The sequence below is a fragment of the Dermochelys coriacea genome, chromosome 24 (assembly GCF_009764565.3).
Source record: "Dermochelys coriacea isolate rDerCor1 chromosome 24, rDerCor1.pri.v4, whole genome shotgun sequence".
NCBI lineage: Eukaryota > Metazoa > Chordata > Testudines > Dermochelyidae > Dermochelys > Dermochelys coriacea.
In genome coordinates, this window is record NC_050091.1 from 1,525,152 (window position 1) to 1,545,557 (window position 20,406).

At 61.0% G+C, this 20,406-nt stretch overlaps 2 protein-coding genes and 1 long non-coding RNA gene across 5 annotated transcripts in view; 1 reads left to right on the forward strand and 2 right to left on the reverse strand.

The window, feature by feature from the left end:
- Positions 1-558: 558 nt before the first annotated feature.
- SLC27A3 (solute carrier family 27 member 3) lies at positions 559-13,642 on the reverse strand. Of its 2 annotated transcripts, XM_038383174.2 has the most exons (10): positions 13,124-13,640; positions 6,608-6,817; positions 5,821-5,979; positions 4,380-4,504; positions 3,691-3,885; positions 3,241-3,331; positions 2,970-3,168; positions 2,540-2,637; positions 2,201-2,331; positions 559-1,621 (listed from the first exon to the last, which is right to left on the reverse strand). In XM_038383174.2, exons 1-10 carry the CDS (start codon positions 13,596-13,598, stop codon positions 1,445-1,447), a joined length of 1,860 nt encoding a protein of 619 aa, XP_038239102.1. In that variant the 5' UTR covers positions 13,599-13,640; the 3' UTR covers positions 559-1,444. The 2 variants fall into 2 exon arrangements, with proteins under 2 accessions (XP_038239102.1, XP_038239104.1); XM_038383176.2 differs by lacking the exon at positions 2,201-2,331 and having other exon boundaries at positions 13,124-13,642.
- Positions 2,598-20,195, forward strand: LOC122457343. Its single transcript, XR_006276840.1, has 3 exons — positions 2,598-2,731; positions 17,978-17,981; positions 20,181-20,195. It is a non-coding gene; the product is annotated as an uncharacterized LOC122457343 (long non-coding RNA).
- Positions 18,860-20,406, reverse strand: part of INTS3 (integrator complex subunit 3) — a 69,461-nt gene continuing 67,914 nt past the window's right edge. For both annotated transcript variants that reach the window (XM_038382563.2, XM_038382564.2), the window contains one exon: positions 18,860-19,964. In XM_038382563.2, coding sequence (XP_038238491.1) covers positions 19,887-19,964 — 78 coding nt within the window. In that variant the 3' untranslated portion in view covers positions 18,860-19,886. The remainder of the gene's footprint in view (positions 19,965-20,406) is intronic.

Genomic DNA, 20,406 nt, shown 5'->3' on the forward strand with positions numbered 1-20,406 from the left:
CCTAGGAACCAGCCTCTTTTGTTACCCCAGGAGCTGTCACCCCGGCCAAAGGTGCCTCTCACTCCCGATCCGCAGCCCCCTGCCCGCCCCCTCGGACCTGTCAGTGCCCCCACTCCCGACCCACAGCCCCCCGCTATCCCAGATCCAGCAAACCTGACCCCACTTCGCAGTTTGGGTTGAAATCAGGGGATTTACCCAGCCTGGGGCATGGATCCTGGGGATTGTGGGGGTGGGGGCAACATTTGCATGAGCTGCTCTGGGGGGCAAGCAGGGACTCCCACCCCAGACCGCTGAGGTCAGGACAAGGGGCAGGTTCCTTTTTCCTCCCTCTGGGGTCAGCAGGGCTCATGCCAACAGCTTTAACCTTGGGGCGGAGGGCGGGTGGTGTTCGTGTCTGCTTCCTCAGCCCCCACTTCTGCAGCTTCCCCCCCGTGGGGCTTCCGCAGGGGAGAGGCCTCTATCTCTCCTATGGCCACAGAATATCAGGGTACCTGGCTTAGAGACACCCCCCCTTCCAGCCTGCACGAGTCCAAAGAGGGGCACGAGAGAGTAACAAGCTTTGTTAAAAATGTTTTATTTGCCAAAAAGGTATAAAAAGTACAAACCTCCCCCCCTCGGCACCTCCCACCACCCCAGTCACCTCCCTCCCCAGCCCCAGGGCCCCGAGAGCAAAGGATGCCTGGCGAGTCCTCGAACCGAAACTGTCCAGGCTGCAGCCAGGGTTGGTCGCAGTCGGAACAGCCCAGCCAGACCCGGCTGCAGGGAGCCAGCGCCGTACTCCCCATGGCCCAGCTGGGAGCTCAGCGGCCAGCTCGAGGCCACCCCAAGTCATGGTGGAGCCAGGATCTGAATCCAGCTCCCTGGAGACCCCACCCCGCGCCCCCCACGCTGTGTGACCCTGCGGCACCAAGGCAGCTCCCTTGCCCCAACACCCCAGACCGGGAGCCCCTCTGGAGCCGAGATCCTGTGAGGGGAGAGCTGCCCCCAAGTGCGGGGAGGGAGGTTGGAGGGCACTGCCCAGCAAATCCTGGGCACAGCTCCCAGCCGGCACCCACGAAGCCGCCCTGCTGGAGACAGGCATGGGGGAGCCAGGACCCGATGGCCAAGTTCCCAGCTTCTAGCCCCCTGGGGCAGAGGAGTGGGGTGTGCGCTGGGGATGGGGGGCTAGGAAGTGACAAACATGGGGTGCAGTGGGGGCAGGGTGCAACAGGGGGAAAAATCCTTCCCTGCAGCCACCTGAGCCCTCTTTCCCCCACTCCCCTCTGGGGGCAGGCAGCACCCCAGAGCCCTGGCCAAGCAGCGGCAGGGAGCAAAGCTCCCAGGTGTGACCGGGGGGACTACAGCTCCCAACATGCAACAGTGCTGAGCCATGCATGCTGGGACTTGTAGTCTCCCCAGGTGACCCCCAGCCAGAGGGCACCCGAGGCGGGTGGGGCGAGGGGGGTTATATCCGGACAGCCCCCGAGATGACGCCCTCCCAGAGCTGCGGGGTCAGGGGCACGTAGGCCTCCGAGGCATCCTCCAGCAGGTACAGCGGGTCCGGGAGGCGCGTGGGGTCGCAGCCCTCGCTGGCCAGATGCACCTTGTGCTGCTTGAAGGTCTGTGTCATCGCCAGGTGATCCTGCCGGGGAGACGCGCATGTCAGAGCGTGGCAGGGGGGCATTGCTCCTGGCGTGGGATGCACCACAGGGACGGGGGGGACTGCTGGAGGCAAGGCAGGGTCAGAGCTCCCGGGGTGCGGGTGCTAGAGGCTGGGGGCTCCTGCTGGCTGACACCCCTCTGGCCTGGATTCCTGGGTCTTTGCTCAGGTCCTTTAAGCTGCCAAAATCCGCCCCCCCCCCCACACACATACAGCTTCACCTGGCTGGAGCTGCTGCACTTGGTGCCCGGGGGGGGCGCTCTGGCAATTTGGGGTGAAGGGGCAGTTGCTATGTGTTGTCTGAGGCTTTAATGAGGTGACCCCTGCAGCTCCACCTGGATTTAGGATGTTTGTCACTTCCTGTCCCAAACAGCCCTCATGCCCACCCCAGAGTCAGTCGCATCTCAGCCCCAGGCGAGGGATTCCTGTATAAATGGCCACCAGTCCCCATCCCAGAAGCAGCCACATCTTGCTCCAGGGTTGCTGTTTCCAAGCTTTTGACAGGGAGGCCGGTGGTGTTTGAACACCCCCCCCATGGTCCTGGTGCCCAGCGGGCATTACCTGCACTCTCAGGAAGCGGGGGCGGGCGTAGGGGGGCAGGAACTCCACCACGTGGCTGTACAGCCGGGCCCCATCCAGCTCACAGCCTGGCCGCAGGACAATGGCAGCCATCCCAGCCCGGCCCTCGTACCCTGGGGGAGAGGGGGAGCAATGAACACTGGTGTGTGTGTGGGGGGGGCAGAGGGACAGAACCTCCCCGCCCCGACATTCTCCCACTGGACTCCAGGAGGCAGCTGTACCCCCCCCCCCCGCTTCCCGTTTTCCTGGGGAGCCCTTGGCAGCAGCCTGCAGGGGAGGGGGCAGCGGGGAAAAGGGGAACCCAGCTGGGTGGGGGGGTACCTGGCACAACGACCCCGTAGACACTGACTTCCTGCAGCGAGTCCAGCGCGGCCAGAGCCTCTGCCACCTCTGTCGTCGCCACATTCTCACCCTTCCACCTGGGGGCAAGCGCAGCCTGAGCAGGGCAGAGCCAGAGCCCCCGACCCCCGGGGACCCCCCCGCTGGGGGGACTGGGAGAAGCACCTGGACCCTGTGCACAAGGCCGAACCCAGCAGCCTGGTCAGGCCCCAGAGAAACAAACACCAGCGGCTCTGGGCTCGGCCCTCTGGGGCGCTGGGTTCCCAGACTCCAGCTGTGCAGAGCCCTGCGAAGGGCTCCCCAAACTGCACAGTGGGCGTGCACACCAGGAGGGGGCACTCTGGACAGGGTGGGGCTGGATCCTTGGGGGGTGGTCTCTGGATGGCGTGGGGGGGCTGCTCTGGGGGGGTACCTGTAGGTGTCCCCGGTACGGTCCCGGAAATACACGAACTGGGCAGCGTCGTGGGCCATGAGGTCGCCCGTGTTGAAGTAGGCGTCTCCCGCGGCGAAGACCCCGTGCAGCACCTTATGCTCCGAGAGCTCCTTGCCGCCCGCGTAGCCCAGGAAGGGGTTCTGGGGCGTCACTGGCGCGATCAGCAGCCCCGTCTCGCCTGTGGGGGGCAGCGGTGAGCAGGGGCCTCAGCTGGCCGGTTCCCCGCCTCCGGCCAGCCCCTGCCACTCACCTGGGCCAACGCGCTGGCACCACCCGGCCGCGTCCCGCACCGGCACCCCCTGCAGCACGTCGTAGCGCACCAGCTCGAAGGGGGAGAAGAGCTGAAAGGGGCACAGAGTCAGAGACCCCCCCCATGCCCTGCTGGTGCCCCTCACTCCCGACCCGCAGCCCCCAACCACTGCCCCGAAAGTGCCCCTCACTCCCGACCCACAGCCCCCAGCCCTGCCAGTGCCCTGCACTCCCAACCCGCAGCCCCCAACCCTGCCCCCCCTGCCCTGCCAGTGCTCCTCACTCCTGACCCGCAACCCCCAGCCACTGCCCCCCCCTGCCCTCCTGGTGCCCCTCACTCCCGACCCGCAGCCCCCCGTAGTCCTGGTGCCCCTCACTCCCGACCCGCAACCCCCAGCCCTGCCAGTGCCCCGCACTCCCGACCCGCAGCCCCCTGCCCAGCGATGGTCACCTTGTAGAGGAAGCTGCTGCGCCCGACAGCCCCCAGGGTGCTGGTGTAGTTGAAGAAGGTGACGTTGCCCTCGGTCATGCCGTAGGTCTCCACGATGCGGATGTGGCCAAAGCGCTGCAGGAACTCCCGCCAGACGTCGGGCCGCAGCCCACTGCCCACGGCCAGGCGCAGGCTGTGATTCCGCTCCCCTTCTCTCTGGGGTGGGGGTGGGGGGCTCTGGTTCAGTGAGGGGATAATCCCCACCCCCGACCAGAGGTTAATGCAGGATCTTGATCTGTTCGGTAACTCTGGCTCCCAGCCCCCCTGCTCTAACCTCTGGAGCCCACCCCCCTCCCACAGCCGGGGATAGAACCCAGGCATCCTGGCTCCCAGCCCTGTTGCCAGCGCAGGGTCTGTTCCTGGCCCTGTCGCTGCCAGGCCTCCATTTCCCCCCTGGGCCCCAGTGGGCAGGAGGGTTTGTGCTCTTATGGTGCCCGCAGCTCTGGACATCCTGCCGGCCCTGTGCTGACCAGCTGCCCTGTTCCACCCCAAGGCTGGGGCGCATCAGGCCGTGCTCGGGGCTCAGTACCGTTAAGAAGGGGGCATCCAGGAGGGAACTGGGTACAAATCCCAGCAGGGGCAGTTCTGCCGGCACCAGCAGGGGGCCCCGACCCTTGGCACCGCGTGATCCCCCAGCTCCTGGCGCTGACCTTGGGCTGGTTGATGAGGTAGCGGCACAGATCCCCGATGTACTGGAACACAGTCACCCCATAGTGATGGCAGTCGCCCCAGAACTGGCTGGCTGAGAACTTCCTTTTCAGCACACACGTGGCACCTGGTAGGGAGAGCACCCTCAGAGAGCTGCCCCGAGGCCCTGCCTAACCACGGGCCAGGTACCAACCCTCCCCACTCAGGCCACACTGACACCTGGCCAAGGCAGTGTGCCTACGGGTTAGAGCCAGGACTCCTGGGTTCTGTCTCCAGCTCTAGAGGGGAGTCCCAGCCTCTCTTGATGCCCATACCCTGCCTTGCTGGCGAGGAGCCCAGCGCCCTGGGACAGGCTAAGCATCACTGTTGCCACTATGGTGATCTGTGGGGCTGGTGCCCGGCGGATCCCAAGACAGCCAGGGATGGATACGCTGAGCTCAGCGGCCTTGTTTTTAATGGCTGCAGCACTGTTCCCCTGGCCCAGATGGGCCCCCGCAGACTAAGGGGCCCCTTCCTGCTGGAATATGGGCCTCAAAAGCTTAAGAACATCTGAGCGGCCAGACTGAGTCAGACCAATGGTCCAGCTGCCCAGTGCCCCGTCTTCCGCCAGCAGCCGGTGCCAGGCGCTTCAGAAGGACGAAGAGACCAGGCCAAGTCTTGAGCGACTCATCGCCCGTCACCCAGTCTCAGCCTCTGGCAGTCAGAGGTTTAGGGACACCCAGAGCAAGGGGTCGCATCCCTGAACAGCCATTGATGGGCGTATCCTCCATGACCTTCTCATTCTTTTTTTAACCCAGTTATACTTTTGGCCTTTACAACATCCCCTGGCGATGAGTTCCACAGGTTAACTGTGTGCTGTGTGAAGAAGTATTTGTGTGTGTTTTAAACCCGCTGCCTATTCATTTCTTTGGGCGACTCCTGGTTCTTGTGTTACGTGAAGGGGTAAATAACTCTTCCCTAGTCACTGTCTCCAGCCCAGTCGTGATTTTATAGACCTCTGTCCTACCCCCGCCCCCTCGGCTCTTTTCTGAGCTGGACAATCCCAGATTGATTCATCTCTGCTCAGATGGAAGCTGCTCCAGCCCCGAGCGTGGCATTGCCCTGCTCGGCACCTTTTCCCCTTCTAACACATCTCCGTTGAGATGGGCCGACCAGACCCACGGGCCGTGTTCATGGTGTGGGTGGCCCAGGGATTTCTATAGTGGCACTGGGATATTTTCTGACTTATTTATCTGTCCCTTTCCCAACTGCTCTTACCACTGTTTGCGTCTCTGCTCAGGGAGCTACGCACCACAGCTCCGGCACTTCTCTCCTGTGGGGGGACAGCTCATCAGACCCCCCCCCCGCGTATGGAGAGTTGGGATTACTTTCCCCTTGGTGCCAAGCCCCCGCCACCCCCAGGGTAAGCTCAGACCCAGACAGGCCCCCTCCTGCCCAGCTCACCGATCCCGATGCAGCCGACGATGCCCAGCAGGGAGCCCGACATGTGGTACAGGGGCAGAGCCACGTAGATCACGTCCTTGCTGGAGGCCCCCACCAGGCGGTAGAAACCAAGGCACAGGATGGACTTGCGGTGGCTGATGCGGGCAGCCTTGGGCAGCCCTGCAGTGGGGGGGAGACGGGGATCACTCTGTGCCCCCTGCCCCTGCCCAGGCTCCTGGCTCCCCGGTGCCCAACCCCCAGTGGAGTGGGGTCAGGTCAGTGCCCTCCCAGCTGCTCCGGGTGAGTCCCCGCAGATGGGCCCCCCTGGCTTCCAGCCCTGAGGGATGTCCCACAGCTGTTGCTCCCCTGGGGCCCTGCTCAGCAGCTGGCCTGAGCCCCGATGGCACTGAGTGGTCTGCATTTAAACTGCCCCATCCCCCCACAGCTGCAGAGCCAGGGGCCCCGAAGCCCCCCCTCCTGCCGTCCCCATTGTTCATCCCGGCCCCACAGCCACCTGATGCCAAGGAGCTCCCCAGACGCACAGAGAAGCCAGAGCAGAGATCCCTGTGCTTTGCCAGGCGCTGCCCCACATCCGGGCATGGAGCGGGCACAGACAGGCCCCAGGGCCCTGAACCGGGCCCTGCTGCTGCAACCTCAGGGCTTGGGAAGGGGAGGAGGCAGCAGGCACTAGAGAGAGCCAGGCTGACCCTTTCCCACCCCCGCCCACTCTGCGGATGCCCCTCACTCTGAACCCACAGCCCCTGCCCTCCAGGGAGCCCAGGGCCTGGGGGCAGCGGTGAGGCCCCACCTGTGGTGCCCGAGGTGAAGATGTAGAGGCAGGTGTCCATCATGTCCCTGGGCGTGGATAAGTCTGGGGGCACCGGCTCTTCGGATGCCTCTTCCACCAGCTCCTGCAGGCTGATAACCCCTGGCGGACAGGGGCCCGGGCCCAACACCCACACCACAACGCCCAGCTCCTGCAGGGTGGGCAGCAGGGGCTCCACAGCGTCACACAGATCTGCGGGGAGGGGGAGAGCATGTGCTCCGGGATAGGGCCATCTGTTTGCCCTGGGGTGTAGTTGACAGACTGCCACAGCCTGGTGCCAAAGTCATGGCCGGCTGGCGCTGCCCCAGATGGGGCCTCCTTCACCCCACCCAATAACTGGAGCAGACACCGCACAGGGCAGCAGACAATGCCCGATTCACAAGCCAGGGTCCCTGCCCCATGGCTGGGGTGAGACCCCTGCCCTTTGTGGTGCCCCATCGTTAAGGGGAAAGGAGAGTAACGAGCCATGGAGGGATGGCCGGAAAATGGCACCATGAAGGAGTGACGGACAAACGGAGCTGGACCCAGACGTGGGGAGGGATGGGCCATTTCCTAAGGGTGAGGAGAGAGGCTGCGCTCGGAGCTGTATGCCAGGGACGAGGGGCTGGGCAGGCAAGGGGGCTGGGGAGAGGACCCTGCACAGGCATAGCCCCCAGGACCAGAGCCCACCAGCAGGGCAGGGGCCAGCGCCCCAGGCCAGAGCAGGCTTAGCTCAATGGGTCAAAGGCTTCTCCCCTCTAAACCCCCCATCCCCGTGGTCTCCGTCCCACTGGCTCACTGCAGGCCGAAGGGTGTCATTAATTTCCACCGGCTGCAGATTTGGCTCAGGCCTGGCTCAGGGCTAGATCCGGCCATTCCTGACCCGAGGGGAGTGGGTTCGGGATCCTGTCTGGCCCCAGCAACGGAGCCGTGTGTTCCTTGTGAGCTCCCCAGCGCGGGTTCAGCTCCAGGCCACTCAGCGTCCTCGCCCGGCTGAGCCATGGCAGGATTTGCCCCTGCCGGTCCCGTCCGGCTGCCTTCCCCGCCCCGCAGAGGATGCCGAATTGTCACCAATTAAATCATCATTAAAGCCCTGGAGCGGCAGCAATTACTGCGATGACTTCCAGCTTGTTAGGCAACGCCAGAGGGTAGCTCGAGCCAAGCGCCATGTTGCTGCATTAATTACAGTTATTCAAGTTGTGCGTGTGAACTGAGCGGGGGGGTGGTTGTCTCGGCTGCTCCGAGGTGGGGCAGGGCTCTGCAGAGGGGTGATACGATGGCGGAGCTAATGCAGCTCCTGGCCCAGCTCTAATGCCAGGAGGGTGCCCTGATTTCAGACCCAGATGCCAGGCGGCCCCCAGGGATACCCTGCTCTATCTACGCTGAGACCCGGCCCCACAGCAAACACCGCACGACTCTGCCCTGCCCCAGCTGGCTCATCCTAATGCCCCGCACCTGGCACGTCCTGGTTGGGCCCCCCAGGCACTGAATTCCCCTCCCCCATCCATGCTCCCTGCACAGAGCGCCCCACGTCACAGGGACAGGAGCACTAATGAACCCATCTGGGGCTGTGGGATGCCAGCGACCCACAGCAGCCCCAGCCCCAGCATAGCCAGCGCTCGGAACCTGCTCTGTGCTGGGCCCAGGCAGCCTTGGGTCCAAGGAGCCAGACTGCGGATCCACCCACTTGGGGCTCTCAGCTTTAAGGAAGTCAAACAACATGGTTGGGGCTCATCTTCCTAGAAAAACTTCCTACTGCCACAGCGCAGCGGCTGGCGGGGGAAGGGTGGGCATGTGGGGGGAGGGGCACACGGGAGAACTTCCCTCAAACTTCTTTTAAAAGGTTTTTGCAGCCCAGCCTGGCAAAGAGTTTGCAGAAGTGGCATTAGAATCATAGAATCATAGAATCATAGAATCATAGAATATCAGGGTTGGAAGGGACCTCAGGAGGTCATCTAGTCCAACCCCCTGCTCAAAGCAGGACCAATGCCGCCTTACAAGGTGTGCACATGAGCCTTCTCTGGGCACAGTGGTGTGCACTAAGCCTGAAGTGTAGTATTGCCAGCAGCAAGCATCTCTGCTCCATATTCAGAGGAAAAGGCCAGAGTACTGGACAGACAAGGAGAAAAAGTCACCACTACCAAGTTTGGGGCCAATTTCTGTTCATCTTACTCAGACACGCAGCCCACTGAAAATCAGCAGGGAGTAAGGCAAAGAGGATCTGTATCAGAAACCATGATGGGGATGGCCAGATATAGTGAGTTGGAGCCATGGCAGGCAGGTCTAGTGGTTGGAGCCAGACTCAGGAGTCCAGAGCAGGGTTGGAGCGAGGCTGGAGTGAAAGCAAGGCTGGAGCAGGACCAGGAACAGGATGGGACCAACAGCAGGGCTGGAGCAAGACTCAGAATCATAGAATCATAGAATCATAGAATATCAGGGTTGGAAGGGGACCCCAGAAGGTCATCTAGTCCAACCCCCTGCTCAAAGCAGGACCAAGTCCCAGTTAAATCATCCCAGCTAGGGCTTTGTCAAGCCTGACCTTAAAAACCTCTAAGGAAGGAGATTCTACCACCTCCCTAGGTAACGCATTCCAGTGTTTCACCACCCTCTTAGTGAAAAAGTTTTTCCTAATATCCAATCTAAACCTCCCCCATTGCAACTTGAGACCATTACTCCTCGTTCTGTCATCTGCTACCATTGAGAACAGTCTAGAGCCATCCTCTTTGAAACCCCCTTTCAGGTAGTTGAAAGCAGCTATCAAATCCCCCCTCATTCTTCTCTTCTGCAGACTAAACAATCCCAGCTCCCTCAGCCTCTCCTCATAAGTCATGTGCTCTAGACCCCTAATCATTTTCGTTGCCCTTCGTTGTACTCTTTCCAATTTATCCACATCCTTCCTGTAGTGTGGGGCCCAAAACTGGACACAGTACTCCAGATGAGGCCTCACCAGTGTCGAATAGAGGGGAACGATCACGTCCCTCGATCTGCTCGCTATGCCCCTACTTATACAACCCAAAATGCCATTGGCCTTCTTGGCAACAAGGGCACACTGCTGACTCATATCCAGCTTCTCGTCCACTGTCACCCCTAGGTCCTTTTCCGCAGAACTGCTGCCGAGCCATTCGGTCCCTAGTCTGTAGCGGTGCATTGGATTCTTCCATCCTAAGTGCAGGACCCTGCATTTATCCTTATTGAACCTCATTAGATTTCTTTTGGCCCAATCCTCCAATTTGTCTAGGTCCTTCTGTATCCTATCCCTCCCCTCCAGCGTATCTACCACTCCTCCCAGTTTAGTATCATCCGCAAATTTGCTGAGAGTGCAATCCACACCATCCTCCAGATCATTTATGAAGATATTGAACAAAACGGGCCCCAGGACCGACCCCTGGGGCACTCCACTTGACACCGGCTGCCAACTAGACATGGAGCCATTGATCACTACCCGTTGAGCCCGACAATCTAGCCAGCTTTCTACCCACCTTATAGTGCATTCATCCAGCCCATACTTCCTTAACTTGCTGACAAGAATGCTGTGGGAGACCGTGTCAAAAGCTTTGCTAAAGTCAAGAAACAATACATCCACTGCTTTCCCTTCATCCACAGAACCAGTAATCTCATCATAAAAGGCGATTAGATTAGTCAGGCATGACCTTCCCTTGGTGAATCCATGCTGACTGTTCCTGATCACTTTCCTCTCCTCTAAGTGCTTCAGGATTGATTCTTTGAGGACCTGCTCCATGATTTTTCCAGGGACTGAGGTGAGGCTGACCGGCCTGTAGTTCCCAGGATCCTCCTTCTTCCCTTTTTTAAAGATGGGCACTACATTAGCCTTTTTCCACTCATCCGGGACTTCCCCCGTTCGCCACGAGTTTTCAAAGATAATGGCCAAGGGCTCTGCAATCACAGCCGCCAATTCCTTCAGCACTCTCGGATGCAATTCGTCCGGCCCCCATGGACTTGTGCACGTCCAGCTTTTCTAAATAGTCCCTAACCACCTCTATCTCTACAGAGGGCTGGCCATCTCTTCCCCATTTTGTGTTGCCCAGCACAGCAGTCTGGGAGCTGACCTTGTTAGTGAAAACAGAGGCAAAAAAAGCATTGAGTACATTAGCTTTTTCCACATCCTCTGTCACTAGCTTGCCTCCCTCATTCAGTAAGGGGCCCACACTTTCCTTGGCTTTCTTCTTGTTGCCAACATACCTGAAGAAACCCTTCTTGTTACTCTTGACATCTCTTGCTAGCTGCAGCTCCAGGTGCGATTTGGCCCTCCTGATATCTTTCCTACATGCCCGAGCAATATTTTTATACTCTTCCCTGGTCATATGTCCAAGCTTCCACTTCTTGTAAGCTTCTTTTTTATGTTTAAGATCCGCTAGGATTTCACCATTAAGCCAAGCTGGTCGCCTGCCATATTTACTATTCTTTCGACTCATCGGGATGGTTTGTCCCTGTAACCTCAACAGGGATTCCTTGAAATACAGCCAGCTCTCCTGGACTCCCTTCCCTTTCATGTTAGTCCCCCAGGGGATCCTGGCCATCTGTTCCCTGAGGGAGTCAAAGTCTGCTTTCCTGAAGTCCAGGGTCCGTATCCTGCTGCTTACCTTTCTTCCCTGCGTCAGGATCCTGAACTCAACCAACTCATGGTCACTGCCTCCCAGATTCCCATCCACTTTTGCTTCCCCCACTAATTCTACCCGGTTTGTGAGCAGCAGGTCAAGAAAAGCGCTCCCCCTAGTTGGCTCCCCTAGCACTTGCACCAGGAAATTGTCCCCTACGCTTTCCAAAAACTTCCTGGATCGTCTATGCACCGCTGTATTGCTCTCCCAGCAGATATCAGGAAAATTAAAGTCACCCATGAGAATCAGGGCATGCGATCTAGTAGCTTCCGTGAGTTGCCGGAAGAAAGCCTCATCCACCTCATCCCCCTGGTCCGGTGGTCTATAGCAGACTCCCACCATGACATCACTCTTGTTGCACACACTTCTAAACTTAATCCAGAGACACTCAGGTTTTTCCACAGTTTCGTACCGGAGCTCTGAGCAGTCATACTGCTCCCTTACATACAGTGCTACTCCCCCACCTTTTCTGCCCTGCCTGTCCTTCCTGAACAGTTTATAACCATCCATGACTGTATTCCAGTCATGTGAGTTATCCCACCAAGTCTCTGTTATTCCATTAACGAGAGCCTGGCTCTGCCCAGGCCTGAGCAGAACCCATTGTCAAGTCCTAGGTTTATAGCAAAGCAACACTAGAGGTGTCAGCCCGGATCAGGGCCCTGTCCGGCCAGGTGCTGCCCAGGCAGAGCTGCTGGGCCCTGGGGGAGGTGGCAGGGCCCTGTCGGGCTGGGTGCTGCACAGACAGAGCCAGTGCCCATTCCCTGTGGCACGGTGACTTTGCAAACATGACACCACACAGGCCCTGGCCCCATCGACACAGTGCAGACACCAGGCCCCAGACCCTGGGCCCCTGCCCATGGTGACCAGTGAGGAGGCTGCCTCTGTATCCGGGGCCTTTGGGGAGCCAGGGACACATGAGAGACCTGCCAGCCCGACCGGGTGATGCCGGCCCTGGGGGCGATGCCAGGAGCACCTGGCCCCGCAGGAGCTGGGGCTTTCAGAGCCATGCCAAGGAGCCGCTGCAGGGGATCAGTTCCCAGCCAGCGCAGGGGCAGCAGTGCCCGCAGGAGCGTTAATGCCAAGGTTTCAGGCCAAGTGTTTCACACGGGCCTCGTGGTTTTGGGGCCCAGCTTGGGAGGCTGCACAGGGAGCAGCGCTGACTCCACTTGGGAGCCCAAAGCCCCCTGGCTGGAGACCCTGCCTGCTCCACCTCTCAGGCTCAGCCCCCATGGTGCGGGGCTCATGGGGGTCCCAGCAGAGTCACGGTCCTTGCCTGTTCCCCCTTCGGTACCAAAACCGTCTATAGCAGGAGTCATGGCACTGAGAGGACCCCAGAGCACCCAGCATTCGCCCCTCATTTGGGGTGAGATTTCCAAGGGCTGAGCACCCAGCGGGTACAGAGCACCCAGCTCCTGCCCGGCACCCAGCGGGCACCTGCACCGCACCACACTGGGTTCACCCCAAAACCTGGCCCCAACTACGTCCCATGTTCTGGGCTCCGGGGCCCACAGGCAGGGCGGGTGGGGAAGAGCGAGTCCAGTCCCCAGCTGGGCCACAGGGTGCAGAGGCAGCTGCCCAGGGGCCCGCAGTTGGTCACAGCAGGAAGCCGGGTCCTGTGGCGTGGGTCGGGGTGGGCAGCTCTTTGCTCCCCTGCTCCCCATAACACCCAGACCGGGCGGGGTGTCCCGTCCCAGCGCTCCCACGTGGGGCCCGTCCCACGATGATCCTTTGGGTGAGGCTAGTGTATCCAGGGGCCTCCGGGACTCCCCCCAGAGAACCACAATCCACCCTCCCACCCCCACGCCTAGTTCCTCCATCTCCCGCCTCGGTCCCCCGGGTCCCCCCCGTGCACTCCCCAGGCTCCCCCTTCCCCCACCCGTGCGCCCCCCGGGCCCGCACTCACCGCGCGCCACCAGCAGCGCCCGGGCCCCGCAGCTCCGCAGACAGTGCAGCAGCGCCCCGCGGCGCAGGCCGGTGCCCAAGAAGGCGGGCACGGCCCCCAGCCGGGCCAGCCCCAGCCAGGCCCACACGAAGCCGGGCTCGTTGCCCACCAGCAGCGCCACGGTCTGGCCGGGCAGCAGGGGCCCCCCGGGGCCGCGCCAGGCGCGCAGCGCGTTCGCCACCCGCCGGCTCGCCCGCTCCGCCTGCCCGTAGCTGAAGCTCTGCGCCTCGAAGCGCAGGAAGAGCCGCTGCGGGGCCGCCCGCGCCAGGCTGGCGAAGCGCTGAGCCAGGCTGGAGCCCGCCGCGCCCTGCAGCGCCCGGCGCCGGCACCGCAGCGCCCGCAGCAGGAACCGCGCGTCCGCCCACAGGTGCGGCCAGAGCCGCCGCTGGAGCCACAGGAGCGCGGCCGCCGCCGCCGCCACCCCGGCCAGGTACATGCTGGAGCCGGAGCCGGAGCCGGAGCCTGGCTGGGGCTGGGGCTGGGGCGGGCTAGGCGCGGGGGCGCGCAGGGGCGGGGTAGGAGCCTGCGCGCCCCGGGAGGAGAAGGGGGCCGGGCCCCGCGCCGGAGGCTGGGCGCGCCCCCCGGGGGAGGGGGGGCCCAGAGCAGGGTCGGGGGGGTCGCTCCAGTAGCGAGCCGCCTCTGCGCCCTGCGTTCCCGGCGGGAGCTGGCGCAGGAGAGGGGCCCCGTGGTTAGGGCAGGGGCCTAGCGCTGCCCCGGGGGTCTGGGGGGCTCGGTTCCCAGCTGTGAAGCGGGGAACTGAGAGCTCCCCTGGGGGCACAGGGCTGGGAGGCGCCTGGTTCCCCCTGGCTGGGCAGTGCCAGCCCTGCCATACCCCTCTGTAGATACACTCCAGCCACGGGCCACCCCCGGCCTGGCCCGTTCCCCTGGGGACAGAACAGCCACTTCGGGGCGACCCCGGCCACTTGGCGCCCAGCTGGGCTTCCAGCGAAAACAAGAATCCAGTTTCCACACCCATCAGAGCAGGGAGGAAAAGCCAGCGGGATTAATGGAAACCCCGGGGCACCCCAAATCCAATTCTACCCGGGCAGGGGCCCGAACCCCGCTTGGTTACTGGGGTCTTGCCTGCCCCAAGTCCTTCTCCCCAGCCTGGCTGAGACCCTCCTCTCAAACGGCCCCGCCCGCGGGCAGCGTCTCCCTCGGGTAGGTGGCAGCAGGGCCGGCTCTAGGTTTGTGGTGGCTTTTACAGCTTGCACTTTGTAGTGGTGGGTTGTGTTGTTTTGACTGTTTAACATAAAATAAAAATGAAAACCGAGAACGTGCAGTTAGTGAAATAAAACAATTTCCGACGAGCTACTCACAATTAGGGTTCAACTATACACTGTAATGAAACCCGTGAGTGTCTTCCCCTGGGCCCAGTGTCTCAGCGATTAAAATAATTGATATGAACTGTTTGCTAGAGCAGTGTTGGGAGAGAAAAAAATCATTTCTTGCTATAAATTCTCATACTTTCAGAGGAGAAGTTTTAAGACTTATTAGCGCAAGTAAAGCTATTAATTCATCATACAATTCTCCTCCATCAATGGCAGCAGCGGTAGCAGTAGTGAGCGCTAAATGTAGGTGTTGGCAGTGCTTCAGGAGGTCTTTGGAAAACTGATCTTTAATATTTCCAATATCATATAAAAATTCAAAAGTTTCACAATGACCATGCAACTGATAAAATCTTTCTTCAGTGGAAGTTATAGCAACGTCCAAAATACAATAGAAACATCTGTCTTTATCAGTTAGGGAAGATAATCTTTGGTCAGATTGTTTTTCATCTTTATGAGTTGATAAAGGCAATCTTTGGTTCGATCCGTCTTCATCAGTTGATGAATGATCACTTTCAATGCATTGCTTAGAGCTTTCTCCTTGATTGTTGACTTTTAAAAAATACTTATTTGAAGTATGAGAGAGTTTTTCTAATGCTTTTTGCCATTTCTCTCTTTGTTGCCGGTAGGCAGCTCCAGAAAGTCATTTTTGTCCCAGCATTTGAGCCCTTTAACCACTGGCAGCGACGTGACACGGAAATTGGTGCAAATATACACACAAGAAATCATGATTCCTGATTTAATTAATCAATAACCATTAACGCTTACACATTTACGCACATAACGTAACACATTTACGTTATGAGTGACAGTGTCAAACGTGACACAATATTTTTCACGTCATGCTCCTATCGCATTATTGGAGATGTTTTTGATCTTCCTGTATTTTTTTTTTCCTGTACATTGGTGGATTTTTCCAAAAAAAAAAAAAGGGGGGGGGCGGTGTGTGGCTGGAATGCCACCCCCAGAAATGTGCCACCCCCAGCACATGCCTGCTTTGCTGGGGCCTAGAGCTGGTCCTGGGTGCCAGGGCCTCTCTGCGCCCCTTGCTCCGTTAGACCAGATGGTCCAGAGCTCTGCTCTGGACCTGCAACCAGGGTCCCCCCAGCCGTCCCTGCCTGGTATGTTCTTCGCCGGAGGCCTCTGCCATCTCTTCCTTGGTAGCTGACTTCATGGGACAGGCAGGCTCCTGGGTAAGCCACATGCAGCACCCTGGGCAGCCAGGTCAGTACTTGGCTCCGGGCTGGCGGAGCCTGTCTCAGGGCCTGGGACTTCAGCCTGACCTGCCTTTAAGCACAAGGCCCGAGCACACAATTTCCAGCATGCACATGGGTCTCCTGCCACTTTAGCAGCACGGACACCGGGCAGTGCCTGCAGTGACCCATGTGATGCTGGCTTTCGAGACCTGGGAGGGGTTGGTCATGCCCAGACCCAGGGGATCCCTGTAACCCCTCTGTGCCCTGTGCTCTCTGCCCTGGGCACTGGGAGTCCTTGGGAGACAGGGGCTCGGCTCGGCTCAGCCCAGCCCAGCTCAGCTCCCTGGGCAGGTACTAAACACTGGGAAGATGGGGAAGGACTTGGCTACTGTGGAGATAGGGCCACACCAGACCCTCCCTTCCTCTGCCCAGCACCCAGCAAGCTCCTGTATTTAACCTGCCCCCCATTGCTTTAGTGTCCCTCTGTGCTTGGCCTGGGCAGGGGTTTGCCAAGGCATGGACAGGAAGGAACGTGGCACCCTGGCTCTTGTGCCAACGTGAAGAGAAGAGCACCCACGGCCCCTGCAGAACTGGAGCTGGCAGAGCTCAGGGGCCAGCTGTGCTGCACTGGGTTGGCTGCAACAAGGAAACTTTGGGCAAAGCTGTTGCCTGATCCTGCCCTGGCCCGAGAGGTGGGGCTGGGCCTGGCCCCGGTCCCGCTGCAGGAAGGGGGCTGGTCCGGGTCCGGGCCCCTTACAGGGCCCTGCACTGCAAAGTAGTCCTGGATCCCCGTTTTTGGCCCAGCGCTAGAGGACCCTGGGAGCAGCCAAACCCAGCAGGGCCAAGGGCTATGGAGAGCGGGTAGCACAGGCCTGCCATGGAGGAGGGCTCAGCGGGAGCTGGGGGCACATGGGAGTCCGGCTGTCGGAGAGCCAGGGGAACCAACCCTGCAGAAGAGGTGCTGCAAAGCCCAAGTGCATGGTCTGAGCAGAGGGAGGCGGTCCCAGCCCAGGCCTGCGGAGGGACAGAGCTGCCCCAGGGAGCAGCGCTCCGGCTGTAAATGGGGCAGGCCCAGGAGCCCTAGATCTGACGGCTGAGCTCCTTGGGGCTGGGACCGTCTTGCACTGTCTGCGTGGCCTCAGGGGCCCTTATCTCACCTTGGCTCCGGGCTGTTTTCCTGCCAGCATCGAGCTACGCCCAACGAGACGCTGGCGACACAGCAAGGCCGAGCGGATAGTTCCATGCACCCCCTGCAGCGCAGGCTGGGCTGGGCTGACCTGAACCCTGGCCTAGTCACTTCCCCACTCTGGGCCGCCCCACACCCAGCCCGAGCTGGGAGCAAACAGCCCTTGCACCATTGCCAGCTCCTCGCCAGCCCCAAGCCTAGCCCTGTGAGTCAGCGGAAAGCAGGGAACGTTTCCCCAGCTCACGCCCAGCTGGCCTGGGGGCTGCATTCAGCTCAGTGGCAAAGCGCAGGGTTCCCACAGCTTTTCCGAATGGGAGACACATGAGAAATCTCTGGCTCCCCCGAGCTGCCCATGCCCGGCTCGTGCCTGGGGGTGTGGATCTAACTCCATGCTGCCGGGCTGGGCTCCGCCTCGTGGATTGGGGTGGCCATGTAGCCCCTGTGGGAACCAGAGGGGTAACTGTGAGGGCACGATACCAGGCAGGGTTAGCTATAGCAAGGCCCCCCCCCGAGCCACCCTTGGTCCCGGGTTGGGCAGTGCACCCGCGTTCTGCCTGCTGATGCATCTCTACACCTCTCCTCCCCCAGTTGGTTTCAAGCAACTTTTGCAGCCTCTCCCCAAGGCAGGCACAGAGCAAACAGGGCCATGGCCGCCCCCGCGTCCCTGCCCTCGGTCTGCCCGGGTCTAGGCTCCTGCCCTCTGAAGCTGATTCCCAGATGAACTTTGCAGAAAGGAGGGGGCTGGGAAGGTGAAAAATGCCTTTGCCTTTCTGCGCGGGCCGACAAGCTGCAGCTCGCTCCCTCCTGGGCAGGCGGGGGAGCTTCGGAGCAGGGCTGAGCAGAAGGCGGCGCGGGGTTTTCCTGCCACATTCCCAACATCTGCTGCTCGAAGGAGAAACACACGAGTGGCGGGCGCCAGGAGGTCTGTGGCTTGGAGCTGAAACCAGACGAAGTAGGGGAAAGGTTAGGTGGCTTCCACAGCTGGAAATGCGAGCAGCCCACGCTGGAGCAGTTTGGGCTTGCCAGGGAGCGTGGGCTGGGCACCGATGTCAGGGCAATAGCTGCGAGCAGGGCCGCACCGGGCCCAAGAACCTCCCCAGGACAGGCCAGTCGTGTTTCCTCCCTGCCCCACAGCCCGAAGTCTCCTCGTACCCAGGCCTCCCACTGCCCCACTTCCCCTCATGGCCCCGGGAGTCCCTGCCCAGCCCGCCCGGGGAAGGGGCTGGCTTGTCCTGAGCAGGGAGTTTGGCATGTTCTTCCCCTTGGCAGCTGGGCTGGGCAGCGGCCCTGGAAGGGAGGCGGGGAGAGATGGCACGTGCGCTTCGTGACAGCTGGGCTAACAACAGGGCTACGGCCAGTGGCCTGAGGGATGTGCCAGGGGCACCACAGGGGCCTGCCATGTCTAAACCCACCGCCCAGCAAGGAAGTGGCAATACTCACAGGCCAAGTTCCATGCAGTGCAGTGCCCACCGAGGGCCTCTGCCCTGGCACCATTTCTACCCCGTGTGCTGCTGCAGCAGCTTGTCTCCTGTGCATGTCATAGGGTCAGAGCAGGACACCGGGAGCCAGGACTTTGGGTTTTCTTCCTGGCTCTGGGAGGGGAATGGGGTCTAGTGGTTAGTGCAAGGGGCTGGGAGCCAGGATGACTGTTTTGTTCCCAGCTCTGGCATGGCCTCTCTGTGTGACCAAGTCTCCTCAAGCTGCTTGGGCCTCCATGTGTTTCCCGGTGAGGACAATACTCGCCTGTGTCCCATGGGCTGGGTCTGCAATGCAGTAGGAAGTGCTCGGGGGCCAGCTGCTCTGCGGCGGGGGCGCTGGCTGATCATGGGGGCCACCAAAGCTCGGGGGGGGGGGCAGAAAAGAGCCATTCACTTGAATGCCCGGCCAATGGGGTCTCCCCAGGCCCACCCAGAGGCAGACGATGCCTGTCCCTGTGCCAGCCGCTCTGCCTCGCCCAAAGGCACAAATCATCAGGCAAGACAGGCACTTTGTACAAAACATTTGACAGTTTTATTGTAGTTTTAAAAACACTTTAAAAGGCGAGACTCTCTGGGGAAAGAGCTTTGAATCACCAGCCTCATGTCCTGGCCACCTGCTTGTGAACAGTGCTGCCGAGTAGGTGCCTTCGGCACCGGTGCAGCCCTTTCGGGTTGGGTCTGTGCTCTGCTCCTTCTCCCAGCGTGGGGGGCCTGGCTCACAGGGAAGAGATTAGGGGGCAGTGGCTGCTCATGGGGTTTGGCTCTTTCTGGACTCCCAGCCCCAGCTTGTCCCACTAGCAGCGAATGGGCTCTGGGTGCTGGTCTCTGCCCCATTGGCTGTGCTTTACTGGGCAGTGCCTGCTCCGGGGCAGAAGCGGAAAGCTGCTGTGGGGCCCAGGCTCTGGATTGGGGTGAAAATCACAGTTGGGAACTAACCCAGCATGGCCAGGGAACGGTGGCCAGGTGCCCCAGGCTGTTGGCTGTCATGGCACAGGTGAGCCTGGGGTTCCCTGCTGGTTTGCTAGGCCGTCCTCTCCTGGAAGCGTCTCGGAGCAGCAAGCCAGTTCTCACTATTTATTTACATTTGTATGAAAATAGGAGGCCCTTGCTCTGCAGCCTGTCTGGCTTCCTGTCCGGCCCCCAGCACGCAGGGGCCTGGCACGCATGCTGCTGGAATCACCTTGGCTGCCCCGTCGGGGACTCAGGGCCATGCCCCTCAGCCTGGCACCCAGAGGCCACAGAGAGGGGCGCTCGCTCCAGCCAGTCACCCCACAATTCCGTTAGAAAGGGACTGAGAAGTCATGCCCAGTGGGGCTGGGCTGGCAGTGGCGTGCTGCTGGCAGGAGGCTGCAGTCACATGGTGGGCGCCACAGACACACAGCGGGCGCCTCGCTCGCTCCCAGCCTGCGGACGGCTTTGCCCAGCTGCTCCACAACCACCAGGGGCGGCTGCTGCTGCTTTGCAGGGACTTCCAGAGCCACTGCTGCCACTTGCCACAGCTGGGCCAGGGTGGAGCTGGGCACGGGGCCACACCCCTCAGTCACTGTCCGAGCCCACAGCGGACGAGCCTTTCCGTTTCCGTTTGGTGGGTTTTGGCTTGGTATCCTCTTCCTCCTGAAAGGGAGAGCAGGGGGCAGCCGTCATGGACACTGCCGGGCGGGCAGAGGGGCAGGGAATCACGAACAATGTCAGAGAGGATGGGGTGGGGATGGCAGGGCCAGGTTGGGGGCTGGTGGCCAGTCATGGACACTGCCGGGTGGGCAGAGGGGCAGGGACCGGTGGGGGTGGGGATCACGAGCAATGTCAGAGAGGATGGGGTGGGGATGGCAGGGCCAGGTTCGGGGCTGGTGGCAGTCATGGACACTGCCGGGGGGGCAGAGCCTGGTGGGGTTGGCCCTCCGTGGGTGCTGCTGGTAGGGCTGGGGTCAGTGGGATCCTTGCCCCATTGCGCAGGGCTGTGGCAGGGACGTGGGGCCATGATGGCCGTGTCCAGCAGCAGCCCCCGGAGCCGGCACGGCTGTAGGCAGTGCCCACCTGTCCCCACCAGAAGAAGGTG